Source organism: Poromitra crassiceps, assembly GCF_964638095.1.
Source record: "Poromitra crassiceps genome assembly, chromosome: 4".
Taxonomy (NCBI): Eukaryota; Metazoa; Chordata; class Actinopteri; order Beryciformes; family Melamphaidae; genus Poromitra; species Poromitra crassiceps.
In genome coordinates, this window is record NC_139626.1 from 32,313,007 (window position 1) to 32,332,384 (window position 19,378).

General features: G+C 44.0%; 1 protein-coding gene and 1 pseudogene across 2 annotated transcripts; one reads left to right on the plus strand and one right to left on the minus strand.

Annotated features, from left to right (window-relative positions):
- Positions 1–7,246: 7,246 nt before the first annotated feature.
- LOC310775747 (fibroblast growth factor 21-like) lies at positions 7,247–9,207 on the plus strand (the record flags this gene model as incomplete). The annotated part of the gene is made up of 4 exons (XM_083635886.1): positions 7,247–7,388; positions 7,577–7,654; positions 8,018–8,121; positions 8,917–9,207. 4 exons carry the CDS (start codon positions 7,247–7,249, stop codon positions 9,205–9,207), a joined length of 615 nt encoding a protein of 204 aa, XP_083492012.1.
- Positions 9,208–13,622: 4,415 nt separating this feature from the next.
- LOC310775748 (potassium voltage-gated channel subfamily A member 1 pseudogene) lies at positions 13,623–19,054 on the minus strand (annotated as a pseudogene). The gene is made up of 2 exons: positions 18,380–19,054; positions 13,623–14,528 (listed from the first exon to the last, which is right to left on the minus strand). The product of its transcript is annotated as a potassium voltage-gated channel subfamily A member 1 pseudogene (transcript).
- Positions 19,055–19,378: the final 324 nt, after the last annotated feature.

Here is a 19,378-nt window from a genome sequence, read left to right on the forward strand (position 1 = left end):
CAAGAAGATGACCAACAATATTTGAGCCGGGTGTTACGAAGAATCAAAGACATTGAATGAATGATTTCTGAAAAGATGTTAAAATAGAGTGAGTGAATATCTGTTTGCCCATCTGTTTCTCTCTCTCTCTCTCTCTCTCTGTCTCTCTGTCTCTCTCTCGCTCCATCCACAATTGTGGCATGATGCTGTTTGATGCTGTAGAAAGTAACTCCATCGCCTATTGTGTGTCTTCAGTTTTGAGTGTGAAATGGCAATATTGACACAATGAATCCTTAGTTTTTAATTGGAAAATGCATTCCTGTTCTGAATGCCCACCCCCCACCAACGCACACACACACACACACACACACACACACACACACACACACACACACACCCTCAGTTGATCTTACAACCATGATTTAGATTGATAAGAGAACATACGCTGCCTAGTAAGCTCTCAATACAGTACAGTACATCAACAGAATAGTGTCGAGTGTACACATGGGAAAAGAAATGTATGTTCTTAAGCCATAACAGACATTATGAGATGCACAAATGTGAATAGGACAGACAACGGGACAATTAGCAAAGTGCATTATGACAAAATCCTGTTCAAAAAAAAAGTGAAGCGTTTGTGTTATGCATGCCAAAATCAACATGTTAGAGTGAACGTCATGATACCACTCATCTAATGATGTGAAAGCTTGGGTAAGGAATTTGTAAAATGTGTGTATTTTATTTCTATCATTTTTTTTTATGGAAACTGCTATTGTATGTATGTACTGTGTGTGTGTGTGTGTGTGTGTGTGTGTGTGTGTGTGTGTGTGTGTGTGTGTGTGTGTGTGTGTGTGTGTGTGTGTGTGTGTGTGTGTGTGTGTGTGTGTGTGTGTGTTTGTGTGCGTGCGTGCGTGCGTGCGTGTGTGTATGTATTGAACTATATGTTCATTTCATACTTAGTTAAGACTGACTGTAATTTCATTTTAGGTTGGAAAAAGTAAATATGTTTTAAATTATGGACATTTAAGATATGCTACTTGTATGTGTACATTTTGGAAAACAAATTGTGTTATGATTTAAATTCATATTATTAATGGAGAGTAGTGATGATAATTGAGTATACTGTAATATGATAATAATGATAATGATTGTAAAAGCTGTAATTAAAAAAGATATCTGTAAAATGCTATTCAAGGATTTATTATTATTATTATTATGCCATTTCCCCCTCCAAAACAAATGCTGTTAGGCACATGCTATTGTCCTATCATAATGTGTTGAATGTTCAACCCTTCTACTTAGTAAGTCTAGAGTAGACAAACCCTTACTCATCTTCATCTTAAACGTTTTGGCTGAACCAAGGGTGAACTTGACCACTGGAGATGGTCCAAGAATTTTTGGAAGAAGACAAACAACAATACTAACGGGAAGTTTTCTGGCTCTAATGCCTGCTCAGTGCTCACAACCCCCGTCACATGCAGACTGTGTACGCAGAGTGGTGAACAGTTCAACCCCCGTCACATGCAGACTGTGTACGCAGAGTGGTGAACAGTTCACTTCAACCCCCATCACATGCAGACTGTGTACGCAGAGTGGTGAACAGTTCACTTCAACCCCCATCACATGCAGACTGTGTACACAGAGTGGTGAACAGTTCACTTCAACCCCCGTCACATGCAGACTGTGTACGCAGAGTGGTGAACAGTTCAACCCCCGTCACATGCAGACTATACGCAGAGTGGTGAACAGTTCAGTTCAACCCCCGTCACATGCAGACTGTATACGCAGAGTGGTGAACAGTTCACTTCAACCCCCATCACATGCAGGCTGTGTACGCAGAGTGGTGAACAGTTCAACCCCCGTCACATGCAGGCTGTGTACGCAGAGTGGTGAACAGTTCAACCCCCGTCACATGCAGACTGTGTACGCAGAGTGGTGAACAGTTCACCCCCCGTCACATGCAGGCTGTGTACGCAGAGTGGTGAACAGTTCACTTCAACCCGCATCACATGCAGGCTGTGTACGCAGAGTGGTGAACAGTTCACTTCAACCCGCATCACATGCAGGCTGTGTACGCAGAGTGGTGAACAGTTCACTTCAACCCCCATCACATGCAGGCTGTGTACGCAGAGTGGTGAACAGTTCAGTTCAACCCCCGTCACATGCAGGCTGTGTACGCAGAGTGGTGAACAGTTCAACCCCCGTCACATGCAGGCTGTATACGCAGAGTGGTGAACAGTTCAACCCCCGTCACATGCAGGCTGTGTACGCAGAGTGGTGAACAGTTCAACCCCCGTCACATGCAGGCTGTATACGCAGAGTGGTGAACAGTTCAACCCCCGTCACATGCAGGCTGTATACGCAGAGTGGTGAACAGTTCAACCCCCATCACATGCAGGCTGTATACGCAGAGTGGTGAACAGTTCAACCCCCGTCACATGCAGGCTGTATACGCAGAGTGGTGAACAGTTCAACCCCCGTCACATGCAGGCTGTGTACACAGAGTGGTGAACAGTTCAACCCCCGTCACATGCAGGCTGTGTACGCAGAGTGGTGAACAGTTCAACCCCCATCACATGCAGGCTGTGTACGCAGAGTGGTGAACAGTTCAACCCCCGTCACATGCAGGCTGTGTACGCAGAGTGGTGAACAGTTCAACCCCCGTCACATGCAGGCTGTGTACGCAGAGTGGTGAACAGTTCAACCCCTGTCACATGCAGGCTGTATACGCAGAGTGGTGAACAGTTCAACCCCCGTCACATGCAGGCTGTATACGCAGAGTGGTGAACAGTTCAACCCCCGTCACATGCAGGCTGTATACGCAGAGTGGTGAACAGTTCAACCCCCGTCACATGCAGGCTGTGTATGCAGAGTGGTGAACAGTTCAACCCCCGTCACATGCAGGCTGTGTACGCAGAGTGGTGAACAGTTCAACCCCCGTCACATGCAGGCTGTGTACACAGAGTGGTGAACAGTTCAACCCCCGTCACATGCAGACTGTGTACGCAGAGTGGTGAACAGTTCAACCCCCGTCACATGCAGGCTGTGTACACAGAGTGGTGAACAGTTCAACCCCCGTCACATGCAGGCTGTGTACACAGAGTGGTGAACAGTTCAACCCCCGTCACATGCAGGCTGTGTACACAGAGTGGTGAACAGTTCAACCCCCGTCACATGCAGGCTGCCAAAGAAAAAGTGAAAACAATAATTTATTAAAATAACTGCACAGCACAAACTACATTAAACCAAAGAACGGAATTGAGACTGAATTGATTTTTCACAGCAGCCATTTTGTGTCTGAAAGGCAGGGTAAAGACAGGTGCAACCAAAACATTAATGTTAGGTATTAATTTAGGTATTCCAGTGCTGGGGCCCTCATTAATGTTTTTGTTGCACCTGTGTTTATCCTGCCTTTCAGACACAAAATGGCTGCTCTGATGATCGCAAGCTTGTTGAGTACAGTGGGCCTATCTAATACATACGTATTGTTCAAGGGATGACAACATAAGTGTGTGTACCACTACCTGTGAGTGAGTGAGTGAGTAGGTGAGTGAGTGAGTGAGTGAGTGAGTGAATTAATTCTTTATTTTCTTCTCATGCCACATACAATGACAAGTCAGCAATGACAGCTATACAGCTTAGCACAGTCTCTCATGATCTAGTTAGCATTCAGTAAAAATTGCTAAAACGCTACATCCAAAATTCATTCTCTTCAAATATTTTGTTGTCTTTTTGTTTATGTGTGGGGTAACACACATAAACAAAAAGACAACAAATATTCACCTTATGTTCCAACGCAGGGGTCAGCCAATCAGTTCCTATTGTGTTGACACTTCCTGTGACAGTACAGCACTTCCAGAGCCGTATAATAGAAGAGTTCCGACATCTCCATTCACTCCAATGGACCAGTTTTTTTTCCAGGAAGTAGAAAGTGGAACTCTTGAGTAAAAAAAGCAGCACTGTCAAGTTGCAGCAAAATAGACAGTTTGTGTTGTACATTGAAAGGGTTTTTCATCCCTTGAATCAAATTGTACATTATCAGCTTTATTTTAGCATGCAAAAGTAGCGCGAGACCCATTCCTGGCTGTTCATTGGCTAATGAGTCTCGCATTTTGGTCCTCTGCTGATGCCACTCTCTTACTAGAGGACACTAAGCACTTATATTGTGTTAATTAAGGTGTATGCAGTACCCCTAAGAGCCACCAGTGAGGTTTGAGCAGGTAAAACAGAAGGTGTTTTGAACAGGAAGTTGTAGCACAACGGGATCAAGTGGGCGGGGCTACATAAGGTGAATAGCTGCACAAAATAGTTTTCATTCAGATACCTGTTTTTTTTCAAGAAGTCGAATTGTGTGTGTGTGTGTGTGTGTGTGTGTGTGTGCGCGTGCGTGCGTGTGCATGCTCGTTCGTGCATGCACATGTGTGTGTGTGTGTGTGTGTGTGTTCGTGCGTGCGTGTGTGTGTGTGTGTGTGTGTGCGTGTTCGTTCGAGCGTGCACGTGTGTGTGTGTGTGTGTGTGTGTGTGTGTGTGTGTGTGCGTGCTCGTTCGTGCACGACGTGTGTGTGTGTGTGTGTGTGTGTGTGTGTGTGTGTGTGTGTGTGTGTGTGTGTGTGTGTGTGATATGGTTTGGCCCCGGAAAGAAAGAGAAAGGGTGATGGTGGGTAGGGGGCAATTCCCTCTCCTGTTGTCAAATTGACAATTTTGTGACTCTCAGGGTCATGGGTCATTCTGGGAAACATTGAAAGGGCGGCACGGTGGCTCAGTGGTTAGCAGCACTGTCGCCTCACAGCAAGAAGGCCCGTGGGTTCAAATCTCCACCCCGGTCCTTTCTGTGTGGAGTTTGCATATTCTGTGTGGGTTTCCTCCCACAGTTTAAAGATGCAGTGTTGTGTAGTATTGTAATGTAACCTAATAAATGTATGTACTGTATCTAATGTGAACAGGACACTCCTGAAAAAGATCATTGCTCTCAGTGAGGCGCCCCTGTATAAATAAAGGTGAATTCAATTATTAAATGAAAAGGATGTTTAAGAGTCCATTCGTCTGACTGCAGGAGGCCTGCTTCTCCAATTAGAGCTCAATCAAGCACTTCATATATGTTTGGTGTTTCCAGTATCTGCTGCTCATTATGATGCAGCTATCAAGGAAGTGCATTTTAGAAATTAGCATCATTCAGAAGACAAGTCAAGCCAATCAGCTTTTAGCCAGAGGCAGCACTTGGATTAGCTTCTCCACTTGCGAGGGAGCGTACGTTAACTTGATCATGTGATCTGCCAGAAACACTCACATGTACATGTTGTGACTCGTGTACTTAGTCATTTTCTATGTAAATCCATAGTGAGAACTAACAAAGAGGGTTCCAAGAGGGTTCACTCTGTGACCAAAGTTACTTCCTTGTTTGCTCGAGGAGCACCATAGGTACAACAGAGCAATATTGGCCCCTTATTAGAAGTGGGATATTGGCTGGTCCGATCTGTTGTCCTCCCTGACCAAACATGCTTTGATTATTTGTATCATCAGTCTGTAAAACCTGCAGTGAAACCAACAGACCTCAAATCATTTGCTCCATTTGGCTTTCAGTTTACAGTTTTTCAAGTAAACGCCTTCAAAAAGCCTTATTGGTCCAGAAGACCAGACTTTGGTTTAACTGCAGGACTCACAGGTGAAGTTTCTATTGGGCGAGTTTATCATACATCAACCTGCCAACAGCTTATCGATGCACTGCTTGTCTGATTAAAACAAGGACGAGGACCACGTGCGTCATGTAGCATCCAGGCGACCTCATGCAGCACAAGCCCATTCAAAGAAACTACATCTTCAACAGCCATAGTTTGGCAGATTTAAAGATGTTTTCGATATCTTCAACCTCTGGCAGATGTTCAGATGTGTAACACTGGAACAGAACCATCGCCAATGACGCCAAGGCAACGACAGAACATACGCAGAACTTCTCAACAGAATCCGTTTCAGAGAAAAACATGAGGACCTTCTTAATGAAGACTTGGCCCTCTTATAGTCAAGAGTCAAAATACCTGATGAGGATGAAACCACCAAAATATTTGGCATGACATCATCACGGATGACATCATCACTGATGACATCATCACCGTTATCCGTTTCTGACTGAATGAATGAATGACTCACCCCAAAAAGCCGTCTCTTGACCACGCGCAGCTGCGCATGTGGTAAAAAAATAAAACGTATGAGAACCAGGCCTCCTGCAGCCAGACAAATGAGCCCTGCTTAAACATCCTTTCGATGTTTCCCAGAATGACCCATCACAAAAGTGTCCCTTTCCGGGGCCTTATGTGCAAACCATATCACACAGACACACACACACACACACACACAGACACACACACACACACACACATGCACACACAAACACAAACACGCACACATGCACGCACACAAACACGCACAAAGAAGATAAACACAACTGTTCCTAACATCGCCGGAAGTGAGTCACAATTTACTGTTGCAGTTGTGAAATGTGTATATTTTGAAGAAGTGGAAATTGGGAAAATACTCCCCCGTCTCCCTGGGTTACTGTAAGTTGATTGGTGTGAACATGAGTAAGCACTTTTACCAATATTTATCAAGGCAGACCATCAAAATCATTGTCTTTTTATTATAGATCTATTGAATGCAATGATGGAAATCTGCATTTTGGACTAAATTATAATACCGGTATATTATTTACACAATATTATGTACAGTATATTGCTTGTATAGGAAAATGTTCACAGCCATTTAGGAGAACACAAAATTCTCCCATGAGAATTTAATTATTCTGTTAAGTCAGAGAATCTATACTCAAAATGTACAACGATATATTTCTTATACATAACCAGTCCAGAATGATGTTCAACTACTTGTTAGAAGTGGAGTAACAGTGGCAATACCCAAACTCACTGTGTGACATATGTTTGGTTTCACTCTATTAATTGGTTTGTATACATTTTTCCAAAGAGCACTTGAGGCGCTGATGGACTTAACAGTATACGTAGAATTGAGGAAAGACTTGTATAATTTACTGGACCAGGAAGAAGCCCATACATAGAATGTGTCTAGGACCTCCTTCTCTGTGGCCCCCACACACTCCTTTATAAGGGCCCAGACTTTGGCCCGAGTTAGAATTTGATCAAGCAGGCAACTGTATATTTCTTGTCTATTTATTCATACGCTATTTATTTTGTATTTATTATTTATATTATTTACTTTTTCTTTATCTGGAATTTGACTCAGTCTCCTCTTCTCAATGGCCATGTTTCCACACACTTGCTTCTCTTTCTTCTCTGCCTTTCTCTTCATCATTCGTCTAACTTTCTCTCGATCATTTTACATCGCCGACTCCAGCCCAATTTTGGCCTTGAGCGATCAAGTCAGAGAGAGGCACCTCTACACAGGTATACTCATAACTAAACAATGTGTCGGGTCTGAATAATATTATACTCATAACTAAACAATGTGTCGGGTCTGAATAATATTATATTCATAACTAACAATGTCTTATGTCAATGTCATTCAGTCTGAATGATATTGACAAGATGATGTTCTCGCTCAAATACTTTGACGTCTTCTTCTTTTGTTGCAGAGAATCACAGGAGAGGGATGTATCTGGAGATGAGCGCAGACGGGAGAGTTTCAGGAGGTGCTGCTCAGACTCTCCACAGTGAGTGTTTGGCAGACAAGTCAGAGGACATACTTGGATGCCATTCAACTCCTTTCCCTCCTTTAGAATGTGCATATTCTGCATTACATTGATGTCGATCGAATGTGGTCTATTATATCATATATAAAAAGTTAACAGTTAGACAGAAGCCCCTTGTTTTTTTGTTTTTTTTTTGGGAGTGGGGGGGGGGGGGGTGACATGTGGTCCTGGGCTGGCATCTCTCATTTGAATGCAGCAAAGACTGTTTGCTATACAGGATCGACTTTTGGAGCAAAGTGGCTTTCGACTGGTTTATTTCTGTTCTGTGTTTCCAGGTGTGCTGGAGCTGAGATCAGTTGGTTTATTTCTGTTCTGTGTTTCCAGGTGTGCTGGAGCTGAGATCAGTTGAACGTGGCCAGACAGTCATCAAGGGCCTGTCATCGTCTCTCTATCTCTGTGTGGACAGTGGAGGCCATTTGAGAGGACAGGTAAGCACTGCGTCGGCCCTCCCACTCTCCTGGCCTTGTCTGGCAGGAGCCTGGTTGGGGTCTTTGGGGGCACCTGGGCCAGGTGTACTCTTTGGCCTTTAAAAGCCTTCAGACCACACGTTTTTGTTCTGTTCTTTTATTTGATCTAGTAGTTTATGTTGTTGTTGTACACTCCTTAGTGTTTTAACTTTTACTTTGGCTTATGACTCCTTTCTTACTTCCTTGAGCTGGGTTGTAATATAGGAGGAGTTGTATGCCCAAGTAAAAGTTAAATCAATAACTTAAAACTAAGGGGAAATCATTTAACTAGACAACACAAACTACATTAAACAGAACAAAAGACAAAAAGGTGCATCGGTGTGAGAGAGACACTGAATGTCTAAAGGTTTTAAAGGCCAAAGAGCACACCGGGCCCAGGTGCACCCAATCAGCCTAAGGACCCCATCCAGACTCCTGCAACACAGGCCCAGGAAAGTGGGAGGGTCATCACACTACAATACCCTAAACCAGTGGTAATCACGGTGGGGTCCGGAGTACCACTAGGGGTCCTTGAGGGGGTTACAGGGGTCAACGCATTGTTTAACTTCACCAGTATTTAAATAACAAGAAGTTAGCACGATTAGGGAATGCTTCTGAGAGGCAATATATCCCCTCAAGTCAAGAACTGTCACTAATGTGGACTAAAATAGGTCCTTGATATGAAACAAGTATAGACAGATCCTGTAATATAGCCTATATATATATATATACGAATCCAAAAAGAAAGTCAACCACATGTTGCATTGTGATTTTCAGAGGCACTACACAGCGGCTGACTGCACCTTCAGAGAGCTGCTGCTGGCAGATGGATACACCCGCTTCCTGTCTACGCACCACGGGCTTCCTGTGTCGCTGGCATCAAAACATTCCCCAGACAGACACCACCTCCCCTTTACTCGATTCTTACCCCTCAGGAATACTTTGTCAGTGGAGAGTGTGTTTGAACAGCTTCCACACGCTCAAGAAAGTTTCAACATGGACTCAGACGATCCTCTAGGAATGGGCCTAAACTCTATGGTCAGTCCTCAGTTCTCAGTGGACAAGTAAAGATGAAGGAGAGACACCGGAAATGAATACACTGCACAGATAAGTCTATCTGTAGATTCAAACAATCTCACTGTGTTGTCCTGGTTGAATATAGACTACTTGATCTTGATTTTAGAATCCAGTTAAATTATGGTGTTGATGTGTTGAAATTCCATTTCTGCAGTGCAGGGTGATACTAAATTGTTATTTGTTTTGTCTTCAACATTGAATACCAATGTTATTTTTCTAACTTATTTGCTATGTTTTGCATATTATTTATAAATTGAATGTCATGTGCGTATGTGAGTAAAATATGGCCTATGTTGCCAAATAATGTTGACATGATATTAATATGCAGCTGATAGTGTTAACTTTTATAAGTGGAAAGTCCAAGGAACTTATGAATGTACTAGCCTATTCTGTATGACCAGAAAGGAAAATCACTGAATGCCATTAAACATGTAATGTGACATAAACTGTTTAGTTCAATCTGTGCACTTTTGTAGCACAGTTAAGAGTATAAATGCAAACACAGAGGCAATGATACAGCAATTTGATAATGATCACACCATAAAACAAGCCAGGAGGTCGATTCAGGAGAATATACACCTGCTGGATGGTCCTAATATTACAGTACTGCTGATCTGTCACAGCTCATAGGAGAAAAAGGTTGGGGAACATGCTTCTGAGTCTTGTATATGTGGGCAGCAGCGCTCTCTAGTGGCCAAATGGTTCACACATAACGTTCCATGCGTCACCATCCTGTTGTGGTGGAAAAGCTTATGTGTTCCAGTGAGCTTGAGACCAATGCAGTATGTAGGCAATATTTTTTTCCGGATGATGGCGAAGGCTGGAGGCACCCGCTCTGCCTGTGATTGGCCTAGAGTCAAACGTTCATCCAATCACATTCAAGACAAATAAAAAAGAAAAGATTAATGAGAATTGATCAAGGGTTATATAAAAATAGTGTCAATGCCCATTTACTCATTCAAGAGTGACATGTATTTGAATTGAAATATGTATCAGTATGTGGTGTTTGCCCAGCCCTTCATTTAGAAATGCAGCTTTATGGAGTGGGATCACGTGGAGATGGTCTTCAGAAACTTTGATGAGATTGACAGTAAGTAAACATTGTTTCAGATACATGGTGTAGTTGTGGAAAAGTGCGTGTGAGTTTGGAAGAGGAGTGCACCACTAGGTGGAGACATGCATCCATAGCAGTGTTGATTTCGTAGACGAAAACTATGAGGAAAAATGTTAGTCGACTACCTATTTTCACTGGTGAAAACTAGACTAAAAATATTAGGGAGGGACGAATTGGGAAGAGATCCAATCAGAAGAGAAGAAGAAGTTAAACATCTGTGTCTGTATTGCACATTCAAACCTTAAAACAATTCCAGAATAACAGATTAATATATCTTTACAATAAGTTTGGAAATTCTAATGAATAGTTACAGTTTTCTTTGACTAAGATGAGATGAAAATACTTAGACACTTAGTCGACGAAAACTTGACTAAATAAAATCAGGATGAGGTTGACTAAATATGATAAGAGCTTTAGAGAAAGTGGATTATAGCTCTCTCAGACAAACATGTGAATGTTGTGTGATATGTAAAGGTTCTTGGTTCAATCCCAGCCTCAGGCAATTTCTTAAAAAGTACTCGCATTATAAGCTGCAGCAGTGATCCTTCTTTATCATCACCAGTAGTTTGAACACTGATAGAAATAAGCTGATGAAGGAGACTAGTCAGTTCCTGACTCTAGCTAAACTCACTGGTACAAATCTCACCTGTCTCACTCTTTATGCTCTGTGTTATTGTCAGTGTGAATACAGTGTGTAGAAATCAGAAATTTAACTCCCAACAGCTCATAGCTCAGTCGGCTGAGTGGCTGTGTCACTGTCTCTGTCTGACAGGTAGGCTGTTGGTTCGATTCCCGATGGAGGAGACATATTACAGCACTGCCCTGTCTTTAACATCACCAGCGTAGCGCCTCCTACAGGCAGATACACAGATCGACACAGCGCCTCCTACAGATCCACAGAAATGGACACTGTGGACAGACTGCAAAGAGATCCAGACATGTCATATACACAAAGTCAGACAGATCGAATGAGGTTTTCTCACGGCTTTAAATGACTCTTTCCTCTGGCTGTCAACATTCAAAACTGACTGAGGATCGAACCCACAACCTCAAAAGTCACTGAGTGTCAAACCCACAAGCAACTCTCTGAGCTAGTCGGTCATAGCAACTAAGACTAGAAGATTAAAGTATAGTCTTTATGCATCTTAAAATATGTTTTGAGTTTAATTATATTAATATGATGTGAGTTTCTATTTGCCTTGCACAGAAAACCTTTTACTTTTATACTTGAGTACATTTCAGAGCCTGTACTTTTTTCCTTTTACTTGAGTAATTAAGTTGAATCAGTGCTTCTGCTTTAGCTGTCTTTTTTTTACACAAATAACTGTACGTCTACTTAATCAGAGCAACAATGTGATTAAATTTGGAATGACAAGAAAAAATTACACGTCTGTGCAATAGGCTAACTAGGCCTAAATAACTCAGATATAGGGTCTGCAATTGTAACGTTCCATATAATGAAATATCTCATGCTTGTTGATTTAATTGTGTTTTGCACCTGCTGCTCACGTTTGAGATAATTCTGGCTTGCCTGGAAAGAAGGTGGGAGCAGCTGAGTACAGTCAGCCAATCAGAGGCAGAGAGGGGCGGGTCATGCCTTCGCCTAGCCTTCGCCATCATGGGAAAAAAAATATTGCTTACTGTAGGTGCTGGGAAGGTCAGTCATGACCGTACTAGAGTCCAAAGACAAACTCAACCTGTCAGGACATTGTGATTAACAGTTGTGTTCAAGAAGCCTAAGTATATAATTGTTTTTCTCCAATTTAATGTATCACATATACCTCATAGATTAAATTAACAGTGCAATACCAAACTGTCTACTCATTTCAGAAGGGTTGTGCCAGTACAGTAGTATTGCTGTCAATGGCGTCTTGCACAGGATCTTGTGAAATCACGTTTCCTATGATAATGACACCTTTCTATTCCCCATGCAGTAATTATCTGCTCATTTGTGACTGATTACATTTTGTGGCTGTGAAGTTTACATGACTTGACAATTGATTGCTCGTTCTGTTTAAGATGGCTTACACATATTTTCTAAATTACATCTCCTGGCTGAATCAGCAATCCAAACTATATCAGCTGTACAAAATATTATGACCAAGGGGTTTATGCCAAACAATTAGAGATGTGGAAAATTGACATTTACAGCCTACATAAAAGGTTACTGTTGCAGGCGGTGCTGGAGCAGCCCGCACTGCAGCTGCTTACTTTGGACTTGTGGACTATAGACCCTTTTCATGGGGGTCATTTTGTGCCGAAAAGGCAGGGTAAACACAGGTGCAAGCAAAACACTAATGAGGGATTCCAACTCCAATGATTGGAATTTGGAAACCCTCATTAGTGTGTTGATTGCACCTGTGTTTATCCTACATTTTCAGCACAAAATGGCAGCATCTTATCCTTGTGCAATGGTAGGCCTACCTAACCTGACGCTGCCAGATGGGGGCGCCCCATCTGGCAGCGTAAGGTTAGGTAGGCCTACCAGGGTAAGTTTATTTATTTTCTGCAAATAATCACCCAGCTGCTCAGCACCTAAACACCATGGGGCACAAATAACACCACATCTTTTAAGAAAATAAATAAAATAGAATCTTTATTAAAAACAATTATTTCACAATCCAGCAGATAATACAGGCCTTTGGCATTAGCGATCAAAACATCAGTGTGTCAAGTGATGCTATGGTGTTATACATTCCTTTTCAAAAGGTTATGCCAGTCCTCTCAGGTGAATGAGAATGCTGGCACATTAGCAAAAACTATAGAGATGTTGACTTTACAACTTATTCTAATCTGATTTCTATGATTGATATGACATATCCACATTGCCAATACATCTGCTTCCATTTCAACATGAAGGCACAAAGTGCCGGTACTAAGACATTATAGTTTCAAGGCACAGAAATTCAGAAAGTCGGTTTCATTCCAAACACAAGCTAAAGCTAATATGCTTCATAATTTACAGCTCATCGCTTCATTCATATCATGACCCTGGAAAGTAATACTCACAGTAATTTGTTATTCTGCTTATTTTAAACTATCGGGCAAAAGTTGGCTTTTCAGTGACAACTCTTGTTTATTCTAAATACCGACCCTTGTAAAAAATCATCAACACGGTAAGAACATTAAAAGGCAGTTAAGGGTTGTCTGGTGTGTTAGTAAGTGCATTTGTGTTATATTTATGATTTCACTTCACACTTTTTACCAGTTTCTGCTTGCTAGTCTCTCTTCAGACTCCCTGGACTTATAATAAACTCCTCTTTATTCTCTCTCATTCACTCATAACAGTCTGTTACACCTGAGTCACTAGTGGTTCTCTTAAATACATATTCCCCCCTCTGGACTCTCTGCTCTGCCCTGCACACAGTCCACCCAACAGAGTGCCATTCAGAGGGTTGCAGGTGCCCTCGATGGCATAGTAATCTCCCTCCGCATCCCCGTCCCCTTCCTCTGTGTCCTCCTCCTCCGGCTCCTCGTCCTCCCACACCGAGGTGTTGATGTGGGTGTATTGGTTGTGGTCCTCACATTCAGTCTCGCGATGATAGAAGTAGCTAAAGTTGGACACGATGACGGGCACAGGCAGCGAGATGGTGAGCACGCCGGCGATGGCGCACATGGAGCCCACCATCTTGCCCCACACCGTCTCTGGGTACATGTCGCCGTAGCCCACCGTGGTCATGGTGACGACGGCCCACCAGAAGGCGTGCGGGATGCTGACGAAGGACGTGTTGGTGTGGTCGGCCTCGGCAAAGTAGATGGCGCTGGAGAAGAGGATGACTCCAATGAACAGGAAGAAGATGAGCAAGCCCAGCTCGCGCATGCTAGCCTTCAGCGTCTGGCCCAGGATCTGGAGGCCCTTGGAGTGACGCGACAGCTTGAAGATCCGGAAGACCCTCACCAAGCGGATGACTCGGATGATGGCCAGGGACGTGGCCGGGGTAGCGTCGTTGTCCTTGGCCAGCTCTGTTCCCAGCGTGACGAAGAAGGGCAGGATGGCGCTGAAGTCGATGATGTTCATGACGTCCTTGAAGAAGTGCAGCTTACTGGGGGAACAAAGGAAGCGCATGAGGAGCTCAAAGGCGAACCAGCAGATGCACATGGTCTCCACCATGAAGAAGGGGTCCTGGAAGACGCCGGGCGGTGGGGGCATGGTGTCTGATATGTTCTTTGGATAGGAGTAGTACTTGTAAACATAATCCTGAAAGAGGAGAGAGCAGGGGGGAAAGAAAAGATGGACTTGTAAAATTTTGCATATAAGTATCACAATAACAAGAATCGACTGTAATAGACATCTTCCTCCAAATACAGAATAGTAAAAAACAAACAAACAAACAAACAAACAAGCAAACAAACAAAAACAGGGCGATTGTCCCCAATTTGAATGTCAACTTAATTTATGGCGACCTATTTACTTGTGTGTTCATTTCCAAACAATTTCTGACATGTGATCTTTGTGCTCTTCTGATCAAGTCGAATCAATCAATCAACATTACCAAAGCGTTTGACACGTGTGACTTCACATTTCAATCATAGTTATGCCAATCTCTCTGTCAGTCCACCTGTCTCCCATTCCATGTATGTCCACGCTCTGTACAGTATGTCCACGCTCTGTACAGTCAAGTGGCTGTTTTGATTAAAGCACATTATATTTCCTTATCAAGTCATAAAACATAATCAAAAAGTATGGTGTGAATGAGAAAACCGGATCGCTAGCATGCCGCCGCCGTAGCGTGTAATATAAACGTGCCTCGTTTAAATTGACACTAACTTATTCCTCATGTCGCGACTTTCAGTAGCAGGTCAGTGACGGTGTTTATTAATAAAGGTGGACTATCTATGTGTTGATGTGCGCCCGGGGCTCTCCTAAGACTATATATAGCATCTTGAGATCTCCACAGAGAAACATGAGAGTGGCCCCACGCTGCACCCCCTCCCCGCCCGCGCGTCTCCACCTTCGTCGCTATCCCATCACCCCGGCCGCTGCAGCCAGCACAGCATTGCCCACGCGGTTGGCTCGGCCCGCTGACTGGGACATGCGAGTAGGTTACAGTAGTTTCCTGGCAGCTCCCCTCGTGCAAAAGGCAGCGCGGCCCGAGCGCAGCAGTCCTAGAGGAATGTGTTAACATGACACAACGAATGTCACTTATTCAACGTCTCCAGATCTGAGCCATCGGGAAGGTCACGGCTCACCTTTGTGCTATGTGTATGACCTCTCACCTCACTGTGTATGACCTCTCACCTCACTGTCCCCTTTCCTTTCTCTCCCCTTGTTTTTGTATTCCAATCTCCGCCCATTTCCCTGCACCCTGCGCCCTCCCTCAATCCAACTGTATCAAATAGCCGACTAAAATAATCACGCCATAAGCCTCCCTGTGTCTCTCTCTGGTCTGCTTCCAACCATATTGGTCAATAATTGTCTGTCTCCATGTCAATGTTCCGTCCTCTTAACACACTGGAGTACTTACCGACCCACGTGTGTGTTTACCTAAACACCTGCTGCTGCTGCTGCTGCTGCTATCAGGTTTCCATTGGACACATGGAGTCACAACACATCCCCATTCAGGAGCACGAGGCACATGCAGGCCTGATCTGGACTTTCTTACAAATTCATTGAGCCGTAAGTCACAGCTCTATTTCAACAAGTGGCATTGAATGAATGGAGTAGTTCCATTCCACATGTGGCCTCTCCACACAAACTGTTGGGAGAAGTTTGATCGGTGTTTGGTTCAAATGAAGTGCGCTTTTCAAAATGACCCACTGCCCTCATTTATCTTATCCTATACCCGGCCTAGACCCTGAACATATTCAGTACCACATTTAGAGTTGAATTTAATACAAGTGATATTGCAGGATTTCACGCAGTTAATGACATGTTCAGTTCTCCCTATTTTGCTGGTGTTACCTTTCTGCTTAAAAGGAAGATACTTACGGCCACATCTCACAATATCATCCATTCGACTTTCCTGAAATCTCAAAAGCCTGAAAACCTCACTTTATATTCCTCTGACACTGACTCAGACATACAGTGACACTGACTCACAGACATACAGTGACACTGACTCACAGACATACAGTGACACTGACTCAGACATACAGTGACACTGACTCATAGACATACAGTGACACTGACTCAGACATACAGTGACACTGACTCATAGACATACAATGACACTGACTCACAGACATACAGTGACACTGACTCAGACATACAGTGACACTGACTCATAGACATACAGTGACACTGACTCAGACATACAGTGACACTGACTCACAGACATACAGTGACACTGACTCACAGACATACAGTGACACTGACTCACAGACATACAGTGACACTGACTCAGACATACAGTGACACTGACTCACAGACATACAGTGACACTGACTCACAGACATACAGTGACACTGACTCAGACATACAATGACACTGACTCATAGACATACAGTGACACTGACTCAGACATACAATGACACTGACTCATAGACATACAGTGACACTGACTCACAGACATACAGTGACACTGACTCAGACATACAATGACACTGACTCATAGACATACAGTGACACTGACTCACAGACATACAGTGACACTGACTCACAGACATACAATGACACTGACTCAGACATACAGTGACACTGACTCAGACATACAGGGACACTGACTCATAGACATACAGTGACACTGACTCACAGACATACAGTGACACTGACTCACAGACCTACAGTGACACTGACTCAGACATACAATGACACTGACTCACAGACATACAATGACACTGACTCATACATACAGTGACACTGACTCAGACATACAATGACACTGACTCAGACATACAATGACACTGACTCATAGACATACAGTGACACTGACTCAGACATACAATGACACTGACTCAGACATACAATGACACTGACTCAGACATACAGTGACACTGACTCATAGACATACAGTGACACTGACTCACAGACATACAGTGACACTGACTCAGACATACAGTGACACTGACTCATAGACATACAGTGGCACTGACTCACAGACATACAGTGGCACTGACTCACATACATACAGTGACACTGACTCAGACATACAATGACACTGACTCACAGACATACAGTGACACTGACTCACAGACATACAGTGGCACTGACTCACATACATACAGTGACACTGACTCAGACATACAGTGACACTGACTCACAGACATACAGTGGCACTGACTCACATACATACAGTGACACTGACTCACAGACATACAGTGGCACTGACTCACATACATACAGTGACACTGACTCACAGACATACAGTGACACTGACTCACATACATACAGTGACACTGACTCACAGACATACAGTGGCACTGACTCAGACATACAGTGACACTGACTCACAGACATACAGTGGCACTGACTCACATACATACAGTGGCACTGACTCACATACATACAGTGGCACTGACTCACAGACATACAGTGACACTGACTCGCAGACATACAGTGACACTGACTCAGACATACAGTGACACTGACTCACAGACATACAGTGACACTGACTCAGACATACAGTGACACTGACTCATAGACATACAGTGACACTGACTCACAGACATACAGTGACACTGACTCATAGACATACAGTGACACTGACTCACAGACATACAGTGACACTGACTCATAGACATACAGTGACACTGACTCAGACATACAGTGACACTGACTCAGACATACAGTGACACTGACTCAGACATACAGTGACACTGACTCACAGACATACAGTGACACTGACTCACAGACATACAGTGACACTGAGTCATACAGTGACACTGACTCACAGACATACAGTGACACTGACTCACAGACATACAGTGACACTGACTCACAGACATACAGTGACACTGACTCGCAGACATACAGTGACACTGACTCACATACATACAGTGACACTGACTCAGACATACAGTGACACTGACTCACAGACATACAGTGACACTGACTCACAGACATACAGTGACACTGACTCACAGACATAGTGCTTTCTCCACATTCCCTACCTCTCGCATCTCTTTCTCGGCCCTGAACTCTGGCAGTGTCTCCAGACAGAAGATGAGGATGGACACCACAATGACCATGACACTGACGATGGCGATGATGCGTGCGCCCCCCGACGACTCGGGATGCTCAAACAGCATCCACAGTCTTTTCTGGATTTCGTTCCTTGGCAATGGCCTCTCCTCCTCTTTGGGGAAACCTTCATCTTCCTTGAAGCGGTTCATGATATCCTCTCCCAGCTCGTAGAACATCAGCTCGTCCATAAAGACATCCAGCGGTACGTTAGCAGGCCTCCGAAGCCTCCCGCCTGACTGGTAGAAGTACAGAATGGCATCGAAGCAGGCCCGGTTGCGGTCCAGGAAGAGCTCGTTCCGCAGTGGGTCAAAGTACCGTATCCGCCGTCGGGGGTCACCGAGCATGGAGTCAGGGAATTGGGCTAAGGTGCGAAGCTGAGTCTCGTAGCGCATCCCTGAGACATTGATGGCCAGCCTTTCACTCAGTGCCCATCCGCTCCTCCACACGCTGCTCCTCTCCTTCTTCTCCTTCTCGTTGACTTTGACCTCCTTCTCGCCTTTCTCCTCGGTGTTGAGCTGGTTCTTCATGTGTTTATCGTTCTCCCCATCATTGTCTTTGGTGCCCCCTCCTCCTGCATCTCCCCCTCTGTCACTGCTCTCCATTCCTGTTTGTTAATCCTCAGCCAGGGAATTCGGCACCCCTCACTGCCCTCTGAATTCGTAGAACAACTGGGCGGAACTGCTCTGAACCCTGTCTGAAAGCAGAGGGACAGTTCCATGAGTGGATTTACTGCAAGGGTCATAAGTAAGCAGTTGTTATTACAGCCTTATTATGATGAGAAAACTACAGATGGCATTAGAAGCAAATGGCTGAATGGGGAGAGCGGCAGTGTTTCCCCTGGCTGTTCAATAAATACTTTCCAACACAGACCTTCACCCAAAAACACGCCTAGACAGTTAGACACACCATCTAAAAACGGCACAGAA